Consider the following 23,405-nt stretch of genomic DNA (forward strand, 5'->3'; position numbering starts at 1 on the left):
AAATTTGTGTCATTTTTTTCTGTTCATTTCATAACAGGATCCAGAGTCCACATTATTATCAACATTCACCCTGCAGAGGAAGAGCATCAGGACCAAGCCGGGTATCTTGGGTCTTGGTTTTGGAGAAATGTCCTCCCTTTCTTTCATCACAGCTGTCCCATGGCAGACGTTCTGTTGACTCACTGAGAGAGACATCAGTTCAGAAACCCCAGAAAGACTGAAACTCATTGAAGGAGTCACAGTCTTTAGTAATAACTCCCTCAGTCCTGTAGAAACGTATATAATTATGTCCACAGTTGGTTTTAGCACATTGGGCTTTGCTATTTTAATCCTGTTTCTTTTATTGTGTGGACAGCAGCTGCGTTAGTAACAAACTGAGATATTAGAAACTACAGGCAGTCAGTGAGTGAAGAATACTGTGAGAACATCTTCATTCCTCAATGATTCATCTTCAGTTAAAAGTTTGTTAATGAGGAGATATTGAGTGCAAGCATTTTTGTAATTTGGTGTTACTGTCCTGACGGTCGTCAGGAGAGACAGAAACATGCTGCTGTCTGCACATATTCAACAATCAGCTCTGCACAGGAGCTGAAGGAGAGCCCAGTCTGTTGTTTGACGATCTTAACACCCACTTTGCTGTGGAGGAGCAGTACCTCTGATCTGAGCCCCTCCCAGCCTCCTTGCTCGATCTGTATGGCCTTACCACGTATATTTGTGATCGTTCACTCAGTGTCCACAGGTAAGACCAGAAACACAGTCTGACTGGTAAACAAACATTTTCACTTTTCATATCCAGCTCATTTCATCATAGCAGACTGCAGACACTGTACCCCCTCAAAAAAAGGAACTCTGCGTGATGTGTGCTACAAAGGACATCATGTGGTAGTCCTTCTCCTTCTCTCAGCTGCTCCCTTTAGGGGACACCATAAGGCAGGGGTCTCAAACCCGCGGCCCGGGGACCAGTTGCAGCCCACGTCACTCCTACTTGCAGCCTGTATATTGACGTGAAGAAATGCAATTTGGCCAGTGAAGTGACTTTTTTTGTTAGGGAGGATTTGTTTGTTGTTGAGTGCAATGTTAAAATAAGTTCTTTAAAAAATGATTTCATATGAAGGCAGCGTGAGCAGAGAGCACAAACATGCTGAGGGATTGGCTGTGTTAGTTCAGTGAGAGAGTCAAAATCACACTAATGTCTGCATTTTGATTTTGTTAAATCCGAACACAATGATGGCAGAAGTGCTGCCACGTGTGTGGCCACACAGAGCACCAATGTGTTTATTTGGTAGTTCAATGAAAGGCTTCGGTTAGTTACAAGTGAGAAAAAAGCGTGTTCACATTGGCAGCTTTGTCTTGTTAAACAATATTTGAAATTTTAAAAAACACACAAAATGCTACATTTTTGGAGATATTTGTGGGAGTTTTCTTGCTTGTTTTTTCATATGAAAACAAGTTTGAGACCCCTGCCATCTGCCTGTTTCATCCTTTTTAGTCACACCAGCCCTCTGCATGTGCTCCTTAACTACATCCATGAACCTCCTCTGAGGTCTTTTCCCGCCTTCCTACCTGGCATCGCTGTCATTCTTTGTTCACTACATCCACTCTGCCTTCTCTGCACATGTCCGAACCATTTCAACCTTAACTCTCTAATATTGCCTCCAAATCACTCAACCTGAGCTAATGTTCTCATTTGTAGCCCACTCTGCCTGCACTCTCTTCTTCACCTCTCTTGGCCTCTGTCAGTTGTTTTGAATGGTTGACCCCAGGTCTGGTTTCACTAGCTGTACTTGCAGCTTGGCTGTTACACCTCTCTCCCTCTCATTCACACACATTTATTCAGTCTTGTGCTTCTTAAGGACTTTTTCTTTGCCCCTGTCTCTGTGTGTCGCCCTCTCTCTGCAGTATGTATGTATCAAATAAAAGAAACATCCACCTGGGTTATTTTCCATGCCTCACCCCCTTTACTAACACTTTGAATAACAGAAGCTTTTGGCTCCGCCTTCGCTACAGTCGCAGAGGGCTTATAAACCAGGCTCAGGCTGAGCACAGCTTCACCCACACGGCGGACACTAATTCTTTTGCGGGCTCACTGAGGCTACACACAGGACCGAGTCATGGAAAAAGATGGAAGACCCATCTGGGACAGCCCCGTTCAATTTGTGCTGGCGTGTGTATCATATGCAGTCGGACTGGGAAACGTGTGGCGGTTTCCATACCTCTGTCAATTACACGGCGGAGGTAAGTCCGTGTGACCCTCTTACACTAAGTCATGAGCAGCACTTTCTTGTGCCTTTAAGTACGAGGGAGGTTACCAGGTTTATGATTATGTTTGATGCGCACAGAGTGTATTTGATTTGAAATGAAAAATCTCAATACACTCTCTCTCTTCAAAGATTCAGTGGAAAGCAGTGATGTTGTACATAACGGATTTTACTCACCTCAGCTGGTAAACGACAGTTACTACAGCCATGTGTCATGTAAACGTCCGTTTATAATTTTCTCAATACCATTGACTGAATTGTAAGTAAGTAACTTAATATTCTTTAATTGGTGTGAAGAGTTGTTGATTAAGATTTTATCAAAGGGGGCGGGGCGTTCTCGTGGTAAATTTCCTATGGAATCCTTACCTGACTATTGTCAGCTGTCTCGCTGCTGAAAACAATAATAAAAGTAGATGACGGTCATTAACCGTTCGGAGCGAAAAGCAAATAATAATAATCAGAAGCGGTTTCGAAGTAGGCTTGTTTAAACAGACTCCGTTTACAGACTAAGTTTAAGTTTAAGTGAGAGTGCGCAATTTAAAGACGAACTAAAATAAACGCAGCGCAAGCATTCAGACATTTAAAGAAGAAAAAATGTTTTCGGCTCTTCCCTGGAAATGTTTCCAACCTATGGCACTTTGTGCCGGGGGTGTTTGTCCCGATGTTTCTCTCTGACTGCCACAATCTGACTCTGTGCGTCACCCTTCATTTACTGTGTGGCTGTGGAATTTTTCAGCGTCCTACTACGTACGACAGTACTGTGCTAGTGACTGACACCATAACACTTTTTGTCTTGACAACAAATCACCTTTGTGAGTGTAATTAGAAACTCAGCGCACTGTGCGTTGCAGAAGGAACAACGGGAAAAGATGTTTCACACATACAAGGTTGACCATAGCCAAGCACAGATAGATGGTCTTCTGCCAAGTAGGGAGACTGGTGCCAGTTGGGTCAGGGGTTTGTTGGCACACTGTAATTCTCCAGACTGCTCAGAAGGGTACCACCATAAAAATGTTAGTTAGAAATGCTTGTCCTCAGCCACTTATGCAAAACACCTGAAGGTCACAAGAGTACCAGGTGAGGACACAGACAGGGGAAAAGAGTGGAAACCAAGTTTATAGCAAAATGCATTGATTTTATTTGGGGTCATTTCTGACCCCACTTGTGGAAGAGTGTAGGTAGGTATTGGTAGATTGTGCATCCAAGGGTTAATATGGCTCCTATCAGCTTAGAAAGTGTGCTTCTGGTTTACACTCATGGGATTCTTAAAATGCTATGGTTGCATATTTTTTATAATTATTTATAATTGTGGTGATGTTTATATAGCAAATTTGTCCACTGTATAACATCTGTACTGTATTCACCCTTCATGCTTTCAGGGGGGTTCTTAATCCCGTATCTCATCATGTTGCTTTTGGAGGGGTTGCCCTTATTCTACATGGAGCTCGCCATTGGTCAGAAGATGCGTTTAGGTAGCATCGGGGCATGGACTTCGATAAGCCCGTATTTGGGAGGATTGGGTAAGTGCTTGATTAAAATGAAGTCACAATGCATTTACCGCACACTTTTAGCTGCACTTTTGGAAAACTAGAGGTGTTATAAAGGAGTACCAAGGAGAGCCTTTCTGGTGTCAAAACAGTAAGCAGTTTGAATGTTGCATTAGAAGAAGCTAAAAAGGAGTCTGTGCAAAGGAGCTACAGACAGAACTTTGTAGAGTGCTGTGAATGAAAAACACCTGGGCTTTGTTTAAGTTTTAATCTTTCAAATGAACAGTTTAATTTTATGTAGACAATTTGATTTCATTTTATTTATATAGCGCCAAATTACAATAACAGTTGCCTCGAGGCGCTTTATATGCAGGTACCCTACAATAGTACAGCAGGTAACAAGTAACAAGTGTCAATGTGAGATTGGTGATTTTATTTGCTGTTCTTCTGTTTTAGGGCTTGCTAGCGTTGTGACATCCGTGTATCTCTGTCTCTATTACAACGTCATCAATGCATGGAGTTTCTGGTACCTCTTTCATTCATTTCAAGTGAGCTGCTAATTTTCAAACTACTGCAATTTTTTCAAACACATGCTACATTGTTGTAGCTCATTTGGATGTAACACGTCTCTGCTGCTCTTCATGTTTATGTCAATTGCAGTCAGTCCTGCCCTGGGCAGTATGCCCCATAAATTCAAACCGAACGGGATCTACAGAGGAGTGTGAGGTGGCTACACCCACCCAATATTTCTTCTACAGGGAAACACTGAACATCTCTTCTTCTATTGAAGAGAATGGAGGCATTCATACAGGACAGGCACTGTGTCTCGTGCTTGCCTGGGCAATAACCTACCTGTTCATTGTGCGAGGAGTAAAGTCAACAGGAAAGGTAAGGAGACTCACGAGTTTCTGTGATACATATCAGAAGTGGATATGAGCACAACAATCGCCATCATGAAAATGCCACTTCATAAATTTTGATGCCAAGTAAATGCATTGTCACATAATTAAATGGTAAACAAACCAGTTCTTATATACCGCTTTTCAACTCTGCCTGAGCACTCACAGTGCTTTATACAGTATAACAAGTTAACAGTATAAATCTTAGGCTGCAGACCCACAGAATGACAGAATTCCCAATCCTAATGAGGACATATATCTTTTTTTTTTAAAAAGTCATATCAACACAAAAACAAGGAGCACAAAGCTGAAAACCACTCAAGGCAGTCTTACATATTTGTTTAATATGTGCGTTGAAGGACACGTCCTGGTCAAAAATGACTCCAAGGTTCCTCACAGTGTTACTGGAGGCCAAGGTAATGCCATCCAGAGTAAGAATCTGCTTAGAGACCATATTTCTAAGCTTTTCAGGGCCGAGTACAATAACCTCAGTTTGATCTGAATTAAGAAGCAGAAAGTTAGCGGCCATCCAGGTCTTTATGTCTTTAAGACATTCCTGCAGTTTAACTCATTGGTGTGTGTTATCTGGCTTCATGGACAGATAGAGCTGGGTGTCATCTGCATAGCAGTGTAAATGTATGCTATGTCTTCTAATGATGCTGCCTAAGGGAAGCATGTATAATGTAAACAGAATTGGTCCTAGCACTGAACCCTGTGGAACTCCATAATTAACCTCAGTGTGTGAAGAGGACTCTCCATTTACAGTAACATTAGATGAGTCCACTGTCAGAAGCCATAAGAAGATCATTTGTGACCTTCACTAAAGCTGTTTCTGTGCTGTGATGAGCTCTGAAACCTGACTGAAACTCTTCAAATAAACCATTTGTCTTTTAAAATCACTCTTTTAAGATTTTTTTGAGATAAAAGGAAGATTGGAGATTGGCCTATAATTGGCTAAGACTGCTGGGTCAATTTTTAAGTAACCGTAACAGTTAACTGTTTTAAGTTTATTAACAGTAGTATAAAAAGTGCCTGTACAGAATGTTCCATCTGTGAGATGGTTATGAGTAATTAGTTCTCTCAGTTCACTGTGCTTAATATGAATCTAGCACAGTTCTTTGCGGTGTGGTGGAAGTGGAGATGTTCCTAGATATGGACCAACAGCAGCAACTGTGTGATGTTATGTCAATATCCACCAAAATCTCTGAGCAATATTAACAAGCCTTCTATACCACACAGCATATGGGCTATACCCCATTAGTAGCAATGTGTACCTAATGGAGGATTTGGTGAATGTAATTTACAAATATTTTTTAAACCAGCAGACCCTAGTGCCTAACTAAAAAAATACTGTAACACAAAGTTACCAAGTTATGATAAAATTCATTAACATTCCATCATCGCACTTACACATTTGAACTTTTCTATGATTGTGCTGGTTGGCTTCTACAGGTGGTGTACTTCACAGCTACATTTCCCTTATCTGGTCCTGTTTATCTACTTGATTCGGGGTGTGACTCTTCATGGTGCCATCAATGGCCTCAAATACATGTTCACACCCAAGGTAAGAGTGTCTAGGAAATGTGCTACGCAGATAAGGCTCTTCAGGTTTCATACTTAGAGGGGTTTATCTTTTATGTGTATGTACATTTGTCTGCTTTTAGATGGCTGAACTTGCCAATCCTAGAGCGTGGATCAATGCAGCCACTCAGATCTTTTTCTCCCTCGGTTTGGGTTTTGGCTCACTAATAGCCTTTGCTAGCTACAACCAGCACAACAACAACTTTCAGAACCAGGCCATCCTTGTCTCAATTATCAACAGTGGAACCTCTATCTTTGCCAGCATCGTCACCTTTGCCATCTATGGCTTCAAGGCTACTCTCAACTACGAGAACTGCCTGGACAGGTATGTATGTTTTGTGCTAATGCAGGGTTCCCGCTACACATGCAAGCAAGCCTGTAAATTTACAGGTGTGTCCCTATAGGCGTGATATATTATGCGGTTCAACAAGTTATTACAAATCCAGGCATGTGTACTTCAATTTCCAAAATTCAGAATATCACACATGCTTTGTAACATGCTGTTATACTAGCTCATTTTTAAAGAGGCTCTTTGTGGCCTCAAATCCAACTGAGTAACATAAAAAATACCACAAACTTTATCTTTGAACCAGTATTTTATATGTCAAAACAGCCAAATTTGCATGTTGTGATATGATGTTACAATTATAAGATCAGGATTGTAACAGTGTAAAACACTGGCATAGAAAATGACTTGTAAATGACTTCTGGTTAACAATACAAGCTGCAAACGACAATATTTAAGGCAGAGTGAGTAAACTATTGGCCTTAATTGGCATCACAATATCTTGAATAAATCTTTTTTCTCATCTTAGAGAAAATAAGACATGGGGATTTTTTTTCTGTTATGATATTTGTGAAAATAACGTGTGTCAGCTATTATTTTTAAACCATTCACCAAGCTAATCCCATATCAATACTATCCACATCAGCACAGTAGGGTCAGCAACATTTATGTCTTGAGCAGGAAAAGTTTTAAATTCAGCATAATTCAGCATTCCCGGACCATGAAACTGCAAACGCATTTGTATGGAGGTCAAACAAGGCAGTCTACATCAGCTTTTTGGACTAGCCGTGCACATTACATTAGCTTGTTGGAGATAATACCAAGGATGAGTTTGTTTTAAGGTTATAAAAAAAATCAAAACAGCTGGTGCCCCAAACCCGGAAGCATTTGAGGTTTTAGTTTTGTTTTTCTTGGGTTTTCTTTTCATTCAGAGTGGTTTTAAATACGTCATAGAAGTCTTAAATCTGACTGACTTTGATGAAAGAAATGAAATAAACCAAAACAAAACAAACAGTATAAGTGAGCGTAGAGACATATAAATCTGTTTGGTTTGTTGTTTCACTTGGACCCTAGACTACAGTTTAAACATAGCTCTGGCCTGTGGGCATAAAATCAAAGCTAACAGTAACATTAGCCACATTAGCCATTAGCCAAACACAATGGATTTTCCTATTGTTGTGGGGACATTGCATCAAAATAAAAGTAATCCACTGGGTCTTCAGTTCCTCAGATGCCGGGAGTGCGTGAAGACGTCTGTGTTTGCGCTCGCAGCCAACAACTGAACATTTGGTGAGTTTTGTTTGTCGCTGAGACATTTTAGTGTTAGTTAGCTAAAGCGACTCTAGCAAGAAGTTAATAGCAGTCGGTGATGCAGCTGCTCAGGGATGGAGAGTAGGTCCTGGTTGGCCATGCTAGGGCAATGTCTGAGACCAGTGGCTGCAAAGTTGTGAGATCACAAGCTTATGGAAGTGCAACAAGGGCTCCAAATGAACAGTGTTTATTACTGTCATCTAAACATCTTCATGCAAGTGCTTCTACAATGACATGTATTAGTGCTTTTACATTGAAACCATTTTTAAAAAGTCTTCTTTAGGATCAAGGTGAGGTGGTACAAACACATCAATCGTTCAACCAGGACGCTCGAGTAATGCCTGGACCAGTTGTTTGGGACCATTGTAAAACTGCGGTTTAGTCATTGTTTGGTTAGGTTGATGAACCGAAACTACTTGGTTATGTTTAGATTTAGAGGTTAGCATAAGGCTTGGAGAACAAAAACTACCCGGTGAGGATGAGGAAAGAGTATGGTTTTGATTCTGTTACATTATTAACAAAGTTACAGACAAGCTCAACAAAACTTATCTGAAAATGACGACACCAGTGTACATTTTGCACTTCTCCAATAAAGATTACATTGAAATTAAGCTGTATGTTGTGATAACAGCTGACACCATGTTCATCGAGAGAATAGTCTGTCACTGCATTCTGAAAACAGGCTGTGTGCATTTCTCTGTCAGTTGAGTAATTTGGTACTTTAACAACATAGCATGTTGCTTTGCTTTATCATTGAAAAGAAAAACCCAGAAATGTTCTTTCTTTTGCACAATAGGACTTTGGACCTAGAATCTGGTATACAGAACATGTGTCCAGTGTTAGATCACTTAATAACAAGACATAACAACTCTGAACAAATATCTGTGGTGTGGTGTGGTGGAGGGTTGGGTGGATGGGGGGGATTGGAGTTGATAGTAGTTGGGGGTTAGTGGTGGGGGGCTGGTATGTGGTAGGGGTCAAAGCACCATCCACATGAATGCCAAAACCCAACAGAACATTGTTTTTCATTAACATAAGTGTCATTCACTACACCTGCCAGTGGTTGGCAGCAAAACATGAAGTGAATAAATGCAATGATTTTACAAAAGTAATACAAAAAAGTAAGAATGAAATGGTTGGTTTTTGCAGTTGAAACAACTAAGAACAAAAACAGTTAAAACTGTCTCTCATCTGCCGCAAAAACACAAGTGGACTGTAAACTTAGTTCAGTATCACATCAGTTCCCAGTCTAATAAAGGAAACACTTTGTGAAATACGTCTTAAGTTCAACAGGTTGCAAAATGGCCTGTGCAATCATTGTTGAAGGTCAGGGTTAATTTGTGCTCCTTTTTCTTTGTTTTCAGAATGCGCCTTCTGCTGCTAAATACCTTTGATCTAGCAGAAGACGCCATCAGCATGGACAGCGTTCTCGAGTGGACTGAGAAGCTGAACACAACATATCCAGAGCAGTTTGCCCAAATTGCTGACAAAGTAAGAGAGGGAGAGTGCAACCTGGAAAAGGAACTAGACACAGTGAGTTACACTCATCTACATACAGTAACCACACAGGAAACACTACTCAGTTATAAAATAATGGAAAGTTGGAAGTTACTTAAATCGGGAAGAAAAAGAGAAACGATAAATGATCAACGTTTGTCACCCAGAGTCTGATCGTACAGTCAGGTCCATACGTTTCTGGACCATGACACAATTTCTGTCATTTGGCCTCTGTACACTACCCCAGTATATTTTAAATAAAACAGTGACGATGTGATTGACATGCACATACCACTGCAATTTAAAAAAGCTTAAGATCATGAGCTGTTCCTTTTGTCTGTCCAAGAACAGTGCACGCTATTTAGATGTTTTCTGACAATCTAATCTGCCCTTTCTGTTTTGAGGGTAACCACTACCGTATTTTCCACACTATAAGGTGCACGTAAAATCCTTTAATCTTCTCAAAAATCGACAGTGCGCCTTATGTATGAATTCTGGTTGTGCTTACTGACCTCGAACCGATTTTATGTGGTACATGGCGCTCAGAAATCTGTCAAAAATGTTTAAGTCCGACTTCGGTAAGCTATGAAGCCGCAGCGCTTGATGGATTGTTGGAGCATTAGGACTACCGTAGTCAGGAGCCTCACGGTGTAATCTGGGTCCTAAACTCCGTCTGCTTCAGGTCCCAAAGTCAAACGAACACTGCAGCATCACTGAGAGTTAAAAACTGTCTAAATTCTTTCATCTTTAATAAAATGATCAGCGTTGTTAAGTTTAACATCCAGGCATCCATGAAAACAGGATTTATTAAAAGGATGAACACTAAATTTTTCCACTCGATAAAAGTTAACGTGAGGGTTCCTGATGGTTAGAGACAAATGCAATCGCATAGCAGGATGCTGTAAACAGACCAAACTTCAGTCAGGAGAACAACTGAGATAATCCATCCACAACACGAGGTTAGTCATTAATATACTGCAACAACATGGGAATAGAGCCGCTGGAGAGAATTCAGCATTAATGAATCAATGGTAGGGAAGTGGAGGAAGCAAGAAGAATGAGTTGAGTAAAGTTTGACTTATCTGACTGTTTTGTTTACCTCAATGCACTTTATAATCCGGTGCACCTTATGGTTGAAAAATACGGTAGTTTGCACTTTCCTATAAAGCCTCTGTACATGCATTGATAAAGGTAACCAGGTGTACCAGATTGCTGATTTGACCACTCCTAAGTTTTTGCCGTCTCTCTTACAGTTTTATTTTAGTTCTTCATCTTAATGATCTCCTCCTTCACTTTGGAGTTCAAATTAAATCAAATACAATTTGTTGTTGCGAGGTACTAACTAAACTACAAAAACACTACGCACCCTCTAGTGTCCAGATGTGGAATAGCATTTTAATACCTGAAACTGCCACAGTCCAACAAGAACGTTTAAATGACAGGTTAACAAATACAAACATAAACAAACAAACGAAAAACTTTAAGTTTGGCAGTTTTCTCTGTTTGTTTTCAATGCCATGTTTTAACAGATAGCTATTTTCAGCTCTTTACATGGACACTAGGGAGAAATGCAAAAATAGAGCACACAGCATGAGGGGATGTATGACAGCGATGTGACACTGGAGACTTAAAGACACGACATAATTAGGGAGATGGAACACACCAGGGAACACAGAGGAAGTAAAACTGAACAAAGAGACAGACATAAGTACAAATAAGGACATAGGGACAAATAAGATGGGAAGTAACACACACTGAGACCCAGACTAAGACGTGAACTAGACACTGGGACTAGGGATAAACAGATACATGACAGACTGGAGAGACAAAGGATGAAACAAGACAAGAGAGGAAACATAGACAGGTAGACAGAACGCAGACCAGACAGAGACATGACTGAGCTGAGGGACAGACACAGAGACATGAAATAGATGGGTAAATAAACACGGAGACGAGACTGACTTTCACAGGAGAGGCTGAGAAGAGAAAAACAGAGGCGTGACAAAGACACAGAAGGAACCTAATAATATCAAACAAGAGACCATGAAAGACCGATAAACCCAGAGACACTAAAATAACTCAACTCAAGACTAAACCATACGAAGTTTGAACTTCAATCATCTTCTGAATGTAAAGGAAAGAATCATGAATCCAAAATAAAACTCTAAACACTGTGTCAAAGAGCCAGGACAGAAGCTGCCTGCAGGGCTGAACACGTGTGGGGTTAGTTTGAGTCTGCTGTTCATGCCAGTGACCGGCACGACCACACTGACAGATCCTGGTTGGAAGTTTGAATGCCATCCAGCAGCAGTGTTTGACCAAGCTGATCAAAAGAATAATCATTTATAATAATAATAATAATAATAAAATAATAACATGCTCCTCAGGCCCCTGTTTGTTAACTCTCAGTATGTGTTGTTTCTTTAATCATCCGTCCATCCAACCAACAACACCAAACAACTCAATTTGACTGCTTAAACCACAAATGTGTTATTGTAGACTTGGTCTCTCTGTGGTATTATATCACTTCCTGTTCCTGTTACAACACACAGTGGTTTTTTGTGTATTTTTCTGTGTAGCCCATTTAATTAAAAACCTGTAGCTAATGACTAAACATACCACTGCTGCTGCCTGTCTGTACAACCCGATATCAAACACCCCGACCCACAGTGCCCATTTCACACTTTGCCTCCAAAACGTAAAATCTACACGTTGCATTAAGTTGAAATAAGCTGCAGGACCAGCAGAGGGAAATATCTGATTTCAAGCCAACATGAAAATAATAACAGGAAAGCGTTTAAACAAACAATATTAACACATTCGCATGTATATCCATATTAGCCGCTTAATCGGGACGATGCTGGGAGCCTGGGATGTACTTTGTACGTTACGATTTTGTGGCTTTAAATATATTTTCTCCCCCTGCTGGTAATGCAATTTCTGCATGCAGTAATGCAACTCATGCATGTTTGTCTCTCTCACGTTTTAGAGAGGCAAAGTGTGAAGTGGGCACGGTGGGCCGGCGTGTCTATTACACATTTTGCTATGATACTGGGTTGGTACTTTGCATATTTACACTCCACCCTGGCTGAATTGTAAAATATTATTACTTATTTAGGTTAAAAATCTTTACTATATTACCAAAAATTTTAAAAGCACCTCAGTACACTGTATTTTTGGAAAACTGTGCATAATATTTCTGCAGGAAACATGTTCCCCATCAGTATGATATATGATACAGTACATCGTCTCCATGTTCACAGACATGAAGCCTCTTTACTATAATTATAATTATTGAGATAAGGTTGTGGCATGTGCATCCACTTATAGGTATTTTATAAGAATGAATGATCTCTGTGAAGCGTGTCTGTATGAATAATACTTCATAAAGAGACATTTTGAAGTCATTTTATTTGACATGTAAAACACTGACACTAAATTCAGTTTCTATTTCAACTATAAACTCCCGTTATTTTTGTTTCAGGCAGTAGAGGGGACAGGCCTGGCCTTCATAGTGTACAGTGAGGCCATTAAGAACATGCCTTTGCCCCAGCTGTGGTCTGTACTGTACTTCTTCATGCTCCTGCTGTTAGGAATGGGCAGCATGTTGGGAAACGTTACAGCCATCATCACCCCGTTACGTGATTTCAAGATTATGTCCCGCATGAGCAACGAGTTGTTCAGTGGTAAGATCCGTACTGATGTTGGTGGAGAAGGTCTTCGTACTTTCTGCTGCTATGTATTCTCACTGGACCGTTGCCACACTTTTCCTGTCTGTCTGGTTGGGTTATAAACACACTGACTGTGGTAAAGAGCAGCATTTATGTTTATTGTAGCTATAAAACTAGTTTTCAGCTGAGTGCACAAAGTTAAATAGAATTCAAAGTAGTAACTTGTGATGCTCCTACTTCCTACGACAGGCCGTGCAGATATTATCAAAGTGATTCTTTATGGTCCTACCATTGTGAGAAGGCAGATGTCTGGGAATGCCAGGAGCTTTACGCTGTGTGAGAATTTGGCTTTTAGAGCTTTGAGTGTTCAGAACAGAAAGGCTTTATAATAGTTGGTGTGTGAAGCAGGCAGGATTGGACCCAAGCACAGACACACAGCTTCATTGCTGGGTGCCAGAAATACAAAACTAAACTAAACTGGAACACAGGAACCTAAACTAAACACAGGGAGTAGCACACAGCTCGGAGGAAGAGGACGGTGGGAGGCGCAGACATAAATATGCACCACAGGAGGGAACACAGCTGAACATGATCTAACTAAGGAGACAGGGGTATACAGAGCATTTATGCATTTACAGCACACATTTAGCTGCAATAACCAAACGCGACCTTCATAATTGGTAACGGGCACAAAGGTTATCCAGCTGACACTCCCCATCGCTGCACATCCTCCCAGATGCTCGGCCAGTAGAATCAGGCCATGATTCGATTCCAGAGTTTTATCATATCCCATGGGCGACTGTGGCTCAGGGGGTTGGGAAGCGCATCAGTAACTGGAAGGTCGCCAGTTCGATCACCGGGCTCTCTGTCCTGGTCGTTGTGTCCTTGGGCAAGACTCTTCACCCTACCGCCTATTAGTGATGGCCAGAGGGGCCGATGGTGCGATATGGCACCCTCGCTTCTGTCAGTCTGCCCCAGGGCAGCTGTGGCTACACCTGTAGCTGCCTCCACCAGTGTGTGAGAGTCAATGAATGAAGCCTTGGAAAGTGCTATATACATCCAATCCATTATTATTATGTGAGCAGCCGAAATGATTTTTCGGGTGGCTCGTTACAGCCATCTGTGTTTGTGTTTTTCCCGCCAGCTTTTCAACACTTGAAACTGGTTGTGTTCTTCTGGTGTCTCAGTCACTCGACACAATCTGTCTCCAATGAACACAAAGTGCATTACTGTTACATCAGGGCACACTGTTTGACCATCAGTTTTCATGACTTGGTCAAAGGCTGAGTATAGGGTGTTATTATGACACTGCTGCGGTGGAAAACCTATTGGAACCAACATGATCTCCTGTGAAGGCCCTGCTACGTCCCCCAGAATCAGTGTCGGATGGCCCCACACCATAGCTGAGTGCAGCAGAGACACCGCATGCCTCTACCAGCTGTGAATGCACCACTGCGCACTGCCCCATTAACTTACTGAACCCGGGCCACTCCGTTCCATAGCAGGAGATGCCGAGACACAACAGAACAAAAAAGATTATTGGAGAAGAATGGCGGTGCTGGGACTCTTGGGGCCCTCTGGGGCCAGGACCGGCCAAGCTCCTGCCACTGGCTAAACAGTCATGGCAACCTCAAGGCTTGCCTGCCAGTGACTGCAGACCCACTTCGCTGTTGCCAGGAGCTCCTCCACGAATCGTTCTGGGAACACCGTGTTCAACAGCTGAGCCGCTCCTGGTACAGGGCCAGGCTGCAGCCACCTGACCAGGACATGTCCTTCAATGCACATATTAAACCAATATGTAGGACTGCTTTCTTCCATTTGTGCAATATCTCTAAAGTTAGAAATATCCTGTCTCACAGTGATGCTTAAAATTTAGATCATGCATGTTTTACTTCCAGGCTGGACGACTGTAATTCATTATTATCAGGAAGTCCTAAAAACTCCCTGAAAAGCCTTCAGCTGATCCAAAATGCTGCAGCAAGAGTCCTGACAGGGACTAGAAAGAGAGAGCAGATTTCTCCTGTTTTGGCTTCCTGTTAAATCCAGAATTCTGAAAAAAATAATTCTGATAAAAAAGTCAGAATTCTGACTTTTTTATCAGAATTCTTGAAAAGAAGTGAAAAAAGGATGTGCCCCCTTTTTTCCCCCAGTGGCCCTAATCCTCCTCCGTATAAAGCAGCTCATTGTGACTGGTGTTGTAATTTGGTGCACCAGTGACTGAGCTTTTCTTGCAGGTTTGGTGTGTGTGTTTTGTCTGCTGCTGGGCCTGGGCTTCACCACCACCTCAGGGAATTACTGGTTTACCATATTCAACGACTACGCAGCCACTTTCTCTTTGCTGTTCATCGTCCTCATTGAGGTCATAGCTGTTAGTTACATCTATGGAATTAAGAGGTATGTGCTGTCATTGTGATTGTGTCCACATTTGTTACTGTAGATTAAAACCTTTTTGTTCTGGCTATAAATAATGTACTACTACTCTACTGCTGTAAAATTCAATAATCGATACGAGCATGTTTTCTACTCTCTTTAGGTTTGAAAAAGACATAGAAGACATGCTTGGTCATCGTCCCAACTGGTACTGGAAAATCATGTGGGCAGTAACCAGTCCCTTGCTCCTTATTGGCCTCTTTATATTTTACATCATTAACTGCATCCAAGGAGGGACACCCACTTACCAAGCATGGAATAAAGAGCTGGTGAGTTCTGCTTTCAATATTCCCGACGTGTAGACATTTTTTCTTTCTCCTCAACAGACAGTATGGATTATCATTATTGAAGGTTTGGGTTAGGTCATGTTTAACAAAGTCTCCTGTGATACCGTGCACTCCAAAAAGGAAATGAGTGGAAAAGTCTGGTGGAAAATGGCAAAAAAGATGGCGTAGTGCACTATTAAATAGGATCGTTTAGATTTAAATGATGCTGTGAATCGACGACTTCCAAATAGCTCAACAAATCAAGAAGCAAAAGTAAAGGAAATGTTTTTTTCATTAGCTCATCCAGCCAAAGGACCAAAGTCCGTCTGCCATCCAACAAGAATCTGTACTCCTCCTACAGTATTGATCTGAAGTTTTAAATTGCACATAATTATCATGTAATAGTTTTTTTTTACCCAAACTGTGCTCAAGATCAAGATTTGTTGTTTCATGAGCAACAATGAATCGCTTTCAGGAGCTCCATGAATTCCAGTGTGAAGTATTCCACAGTGAACTGTTTGTGCGATTATAACACAGTGGAAGCGACTGGGAATGGGAGCAGCTTAACCACCAAGTGGCCAAATAAAATCACAAAGCGGATGCTGAGGTGCAAAGGCTGCCATCTTTCTGCAAAGTCAATCTCTACAGACCTCCAGATATCCCATAACCTTCAGACTAACTCAAGAACATTGCACAGAGAGATTAATGGAATGAGTTTCCATTTGGGCGATCGTGGCTCAAGAGTTGGGTGTTCGTCTTGTAACCGGAAGGTCGCCGGTTCGATCCCTGGGCTCTCTGTCCTGGTCGTTGTGTTCTTGGGCAAGACTCTTCACCTACCGCCTGCTGGTGTTGGCCAGAGGGGCCGATGGCGCGATATGGCAGCCTCGCTTCTGTCAGTCTGCCCCAGGGCAGCTGTGGCTACAACTGTAGCTGCCTCCACCAGTGTGTGAATGTGAGAGTGAATGAATAGTGGCATTGTAAAGCGCTTTGAGGGGTCCCGAAAAGCGCTATATAAATGCAATCCATTATTATTGTTATTTCCACTGCCGAGAAGCTGCATCCAAGCGCAGTGCAAAGTGCCTGAAGCAGTGATCTCAAAGCTTGCTGAATGTCTGGCAATCCAATGGACCAGTCTGTTTTGGTGGTTACTAGGAGACAGGTACCGTGTAACGTTTGGGTGGGGCAGTTTATGGTGTGGGGTTGTTTCCCACGAGCTGGGCTCAGCCCCTTAGTTCCTGCAAAATTCCATTAATGCTTCAGCATACCAAGACAGTTTGGACAATTTTATGATCCCAACTTTGTGGCAACAGTTTGGGGATGTTCAATGAAGAACAAGTATCTGTCATTTCATTTATTTATTTATAAAGCACATTTAATAACAAAAAAGAGTTGACCAAAGTGCTGTACAACGTAATAATTAAACAATAACATTAACATCATCAAACAGGTAGGAAGATTTGAATAAAAAAATGGTAACTCTCATGCAGTATAGCAGTGGTTCCCAGACTTCTTTTTGTTAGGCCCTCCTTTGTTTTTCAAGAAAATCTTCAGGCTCTAGAGGGCGTGTAAAGCTGCAAAAGGTCAGACAAATAGTTTGTTGCTTGGCCATTTAGCACTTTATAAGTCAAAAGATTTTAAAATTGAATTCTAAAACGCACCGATGAAGAGAGGCGAGCGCCGCGGTGATATGTTGTCTCCTTACACGGGTCAAGAGGCCGGCTGCAGCGTTGTGTACGAGTAGAAGCCGTGCCAGACTGGACTGACACCAGCGTATAGCTAATTAATCTGGGGCATAAAAGTTACAGCTTGGTCCAAAAATAATTACTTCAGTTTTGTCTCATTAAAGGTAAAAAAATTTGAGACCATCCAGGTTTTACCTTTGTCAAGGCATTTGAATAAAGATTCCATGGGAGTGGTGTTTCTATTATCCGAAGATAAATCTGGATGTCGTAAGAGTGAAAGCAGATATTATGCTTCCTAAAAATTAGGCCTGGGGGAGCATATAGATTGAAAAGGGAATTGGGCCTAATATGGAACCCTGCGGGACACCACAAGTAAATGGAGCTGTGGAGGACGTAAAATCATCAAAGTCCTCTCGGAGAGGTAGGACCTAAACCATTCCAAAGGGATACCTTTGATATCACATTGCTCCAATCGCAAGATCAGATTACTGTGGTCAACGGTATCAAAGGTGTCAGGCGTTGTGTGGAGGCGAGGAGGAAGGAACCCAAACGCAGGACTCGCAGGTAGGTGAAGACTGGTGAAGGTTTATTATAAGGAGTGGATGAACAGAACAGAGGTAGAAAATGGCTGGCTGGCTGGACGACTGAATGGCTGGCTGACTTAACTGAACTGAACGACATCATCAATGACACGACAGTGAATGGGTAGAAACAGAGGGCTTAAATACACAGACTGGTGATAATGATAATGAGAGACCGGTGAGTACACAGCTGAACATAATGAACTAATGGGAAGAGGACTAAACATAATGCACACAGACCAAGGCTAACACAATAAAACAGGAAGTGGAACAGGCAGTAGATAAACAGTGAACATGAACTGAAAATACTGGGTCACCGACCCAGGAACCCTGACAGTACCCCCCCCCCCCGTCAAAGGCCGGCACCCGACGGCCAAAAGAAAAAAACCAGAACAGGGCGGGCGGAGGGGGCCCAGGACGGAGGGACGGAGTCCACACAGAGACAGTTCAGGCGGGCGGCCACGCGGCCCGAGGCCGAGACGAGACAGTCCAGGTGGGCGGCCACGTGGAAGGCAGCAGCGACCACTGAGCCGGTCCGGTGGGCGGCTGCGGTGGTCGAGATCAGACTGTTCCGGTGGGCGGCCGCGTGGTCCGCGGCCAAGACGAGACAGTTCAGGGGGCCGACCGTGCGGACGGCAACGGCGGCGACGTGGACACAGTTCAGGAGGCCGACCGTGCGGAAGGCAACGGCGGCGACGTGGACCCAGTTCGGGGGGCCGGCCGTGCGGAAGGCAACGGCGGCCACTCAGGCGAAGGCGGTCCGGGGGCCGGCCGTGCGGAAGGCAACGGCAGCCACTCAGGCGAAGGCGGTCCGGTGGTCGACCACGCCGGCGACGAGGAGAAGGCGGCCGAGGAGCAGCTGCAGGAGGCGGCACGGGAGCCAGCGGAGACTGAGGAGCAGCTGTAGGACCAGGCGAAGCAGAGGCCGAGTCTGAGGCCGGACCAGGCGAAGCAGAGGCCAAGTCTGAGGCCGGACCAGGCGAAGCAGAGGCCGAGGCCGAGTCTGAGGCTGGACCAGGCGAGGCAGAGGGCCGAGGCAGAGTCTGAGGCCGGACCAGGCGAGGCAGAAGCAGAGCTAGGTGACAGCGAGGCAGCCGCAGGGTTGATGGCTGGATCGGGCCTCAGGACGGGGCCGCCATCTGGCGCCCTCCAGCTGACGAGGCATGAGGCTGGTGCGGTTCTCCTGAACCCCCAGCTGACGGGGACGGTTGCCGGACGGGCTCCTCGGGCCCTCCAGCTGACGAGGCATGAGGCTGGTGCGGTTCTCCTGAACCCCCAGCTGACGAGGAAGGTTGCCGGACGGGCTCCTCGGGCCCTCCAGCGAAAACTGTCTCAGAACCAGTGGGCACTGGAGCCCCTGGCACACACAGGACAGGGCCAGCGGGTGCGGAAACCCCTGGCTGAGGAGCGGCAGGGTCAGCGGGTGCGGAAACCCCTGGCTGAGGAGCGGCCGGGCCAGCGGGTGCGGAAACCCCTGGCTGAGTAGCGGCCGGGCCAGCGGGTGCGGAAACCCCTGGCTGAGCAGCAGGGTAGCTCACAGCAGGCTCTGGGTACTGAACAGGATGGTGGACGGACGACTGGACTTCTGACTGGAGGACCGGAGGCGACTGGACGGGAGCAGCCTGAGCTACAGGTGACTGGACGGGAGCAGACTGAGCTACAGGTGACTGGACGGGAGCAGACTGAGCTACAGGTGAGTGAACTGACTGGGCTGGAAGCTGAACAGCAGGTGAGGGAACTGACTGGAGTGGGGATGCTAAAGGAGGAACAGAGGTAGGCGAGGCTGACGACGGAGCTGAGGTTGGTGTGGCCGATGGCTGAGCTAATGACGGAGATAAAACTACGGCTTGGGCTAGTAAGGCTGGTGCCTGGGCAGGGGACAGTTAAGCTAATCTAACGAGGGATAGTGCGAGGGCGTGAAAGGCTGGGTCAGGAGGTGGATGAAGTGGTGGACTGATTGGCTCTTCCGTGCCTCCAGAGCGTGAGGGCACTGGCTGGAGAGCCTCAGCTGAGTCTCTAGGGGGGTCAGGCCGGATCCTGGCCGCCCTCAGCCTAGGTGCGGGGACAGGCACGGGAGGTGGCTGGACACCAGTCACCCCCACCCGAAGAACAGAAGTGGGTGTGGAGGTATACGGGGTCACAGCTGCCCTCGTCCTGGGAGCGGGCACAGGTGTGGGTGTCGGCTGACTGATAGGAGTGGAAATGATGACTGGGTGAGTGTTACTGACAGGTCTATCTGGATTTATTCTGGTCCTTCTGCCGCCACTATTTACAGTCTTTGACTGAACAGTCTTTGGGGGAGCAGAGCAGAAAAAATCTTCCCAGTCCACAGAATCCTCCAGGAGGGAAACATCCCATGAATGAGAGATGGGTTTATTATTGGGTTTACGTGGAGAGTCAAATGAGGGTGGAAAACAGGCACTGGAACTCACCACCGGGAATTGCTGGAAATAGTCCATTTTATGGCGGCGTGTGCGCCGATTTCTCCGGGAGGAGGAAGCGGGCGGGGTACACGTCCGAGCCTCTGGCACGGGAGCCTCTGTTGAGCCGAGGTGGAAGACGGAGCCGCTGTGCCGTGGCGAGGTTGAAGGTCCGGTGAATGAGGCAGGTGATGTGTGAGCGTGGAGCGGAGTGGCAAGAGAGGGAGCGGCCGAAGCGCGGCGTGAAACGTCCACTCTCCGCGGCAGATGCTCCGGTGCAGGTGAGGCAGCAGGTGGGGGAACGCGGCGTCTCCGAGGTCCGCCCAGAGCCAAGCGAGTGCCCTCGAAGACGTGCTCTCGCTCCGCGAAGAGCCGCTGTCTCTCCTTGAGCTTTTCCGCCCACAAGGAGAGCGCTACCTCCTGCCGCTCATAGAGGTCCGAGTCCGCTGGGTTCCAAACGTGTCTTCATGGCACGGGTCGTGTCATTCTGTCAGGCGTTGTGTGGAGGCGAGGAGGAAGGAACCCAAACGCAGGACTCGCAGGTAGGTGAAGACTGGTGAAGGTTTATTATAAGGAGTGGATGAACAGAACAGAGGTAGAAAATGGCTGGCTGGCTGGACGACTGAATGGCTGGCTGACTTAACGGAACTGAACGACATCATCAATGACACGACAGTGAATGGGTAGAAACAGAGGGCTTAAATACACAGACTGGCGATAATGATAATGAGAGATCGGTGAGTACACAGCTGAACATAATGAACTAATGGGAAGAGGACTGAACATAATGCACACAGACCAAGGCTAACACAATAAAACAGGAAGTGGAACAGGCAGTAGATAAACAGTGAACATGAACTGAAAATACTGGGTCACCGACCCAGGAACCCTGACAAAAGGCTGCAGTTAAATCTAGAAGCAGGAGCACAGCTGAGCCACCTGAGTCGGTGATTAATAAAATGTTATTAACAATAACAGACTGAAGCAAATCTATCATTCAAGAGTTTGAATTCCACCAAAATCCTAATCAGACAGAATTCTTGGAAGCACGGGGATATTTTGATATAGGGAAGGAAGTTTGATGCCATCCATGTACACAGAGATCAAACTGAAAATTAGCAGTCAAAAAAGTATAATTAAATGAATCAGAAACAGGAAAAACACCCTTCTGACACAATGTTAGTGATGACATTGGATACTACTTTGGCAGAGTTGGCTGGAGTGTAAATGAGTAATCCAGTGTAACAGCAAATTTATTTTTAAACTGCACTGTCATATTATCTTATTTTATTCTACAATTTTATTTATAACGTGTTGTGATTTGGATGGACACGTGATATTATTGTACAAGCAGAATCCACACTCGTCAAACTGAACATCAGTGATGACATTTTTATTCAGCCATACCTTTCACATAGTTATGAGTCCTTACCAAGATTAGGATCTGGATATGTTTGCAGCTGTACCGCTCTACAGACTGTAGCGTTGATAGCAAAAGTTTCTGCTAATGGTGAACTGTATGTGTGGCTTCCCAGGGTGAATCAGCAGTGACGGAGTACCCCGTCTTTGGTCAGGTCTTCATCGTGCTGCTGCTGGTGTCGTCAGTCAGCTGTGTGCCCCTCACAGCTCTGTATGCCTTCTGCAGGAAGAGGAAAGATCGAGCCTCTGAAAAGCGTCCATCTGCTGTGAGCACAGTGTCAGTGTAGGGACCAAACCTCCTGTCCTGCTTCCTGGACCTCTCCATATCTGCACTTCAGCTGAGCAGCAGGAGTACAGTATTTCTTACCTAATCCAGAGTGTGTGGTGTTTGATTTGAGTTTCACCTTAGCGACGGCCCTTTTGGACTGTTTGTCTGCAAAAACGACGTCGTTCCAGTGTTGCCGTAGTAACAGCTTAGGCGACATCAGACACAGGCCTTCTTTGTTCAGAATACTCTCCATATTTCCTTTGAATCTGTTGTATTATTTGTCTCAGTATTAAAGTCAGACGTCTGTCAGTACATTCAGAAGAATATCCTCTAAATCTCAGCTGTGGAACATTATTGCTCACATTATCAGATGTAGTTTGTCTGACTGTCAGATGTTTAAATATAGTTGTAATTTGGTAATTTGTTTGTCGTTATTTTTCTAAATAGTAGTACGGTATTATGAATGTATGTACATAAGCTACTATGAGTTTTAAATGTATTGTTTTAATCATTTTTTCCCATCTTACACACTGTAAACATGTTTTAAAGCAGTAGTGCACAGAAGTGAGTACTAAAATATCGTAGGTATCAAAAAAGGAAGTCCTGTCCTATCACACTATAACATCGCACTATAGTGGACTTTTTAAATTATTTGTACTCGCCTGTTTCTGTCTAATAAGAATAGTGATTGGTTAAATTCTCACACACATGCTAGATTAGAGCCTGTGACAACAATCTCATTACAGAGGTCCTACTTTCTGTTTTGAAGTATCTTTGAGCAAAGTGGTGTTTTTGCATCACTACCAAAAATGACACTTGATTCAAGACTCGAGCTGGACCTGTTGGACTGCACAACAGAAAGCCGAGACGTATCAAACCACATCGGCTGATTTCCTTTCTTTCTTTCTTTAAGGTAAATATGATGGACATATCAGTCATTGGGTTTTCCTGTCGTCGAATTAGAGCTGGCACTGAATTATGTGTGTACGAATTATCTGCTTTCTACAGGATTTTTGATAACTAGTTTTTTATTCATTTTAAAAGGGCTGGCAGCTCACTGTGAACCAAAATACCTGTATGAGCCAATAGTGCTGTGCCAAAACACAATTGTAATAAAAAAAAAATTTCTTTGTACATTCCCAAATATGTCAAATGTGTTTATACTGTTGGATATGTGTCATCGAATGACCGAATAATTGGACTAATCAAAAGTGTGATTTTTGCTTTTTGTGCCAGTGAGTAAATAAATGATGAACTGTTAGTTTTCTTGGACATAAAGCATCTTGTAAGTCACTATGTTGTCTTTCAGCTTCATCTGAAATTTATTTGGGGGGTTTTGATTAAAGAAG

General features: G+C 44.0%; 1 protein-coding gene across 1 annotated transcript; it reads left to right on the plus strand.

Moving 5' to 3' along the window:
• The first annotated feature begins 469 nt into the window (after window positions 1–469).
• LOC120745223 (sodium- and chloride-dependent transporter XTRP3A-like) lies at window positions 470–23,153 on the plus strand. Its single transcript, XM_040049949.1, is given in 13 exon segments — window positions 470–739; window positions 2,008–2,235; window positions 3,638–3,778; window positions 4,202–4,293; window positions 4,406–4,633; window positions 6,097–6,117; window positions 6,119–6,208; window positions 6,309–6,550; window positions 9,187–9,355; window positions 12,804–13,005; window positions 15,225–15,384; window positions 15,524–15,689; window positions 21,905–23,153. Coding segments are annotated over 12 exon segments (1,806 nt in total). The 5' UTR covers window positions 470–739; window positions 2,008–2,111; the 3' UTR covers window positions 22,076–23,153.
• Window positions 23,154–23,405: the final 252 nt, after the last annotated feature.

The sequence above is a fragment of the Simochromis diagramma genome, unplaced genomic scaffold (genome assembly GCF_900408965.1).
Source record: "Simochromis diagramma unplaced genomic scaffold, fSimDia1.1 OVJJ01000021.1, whole genome shotgun sequence".
NCBI classification, from domain to species: domain Eukaryota; kingdom Metazoa; phylum Chordata; class Actinopteri; order Cichliformes; family Cichlidae; genus Simochromis; species Simochromis diagramma.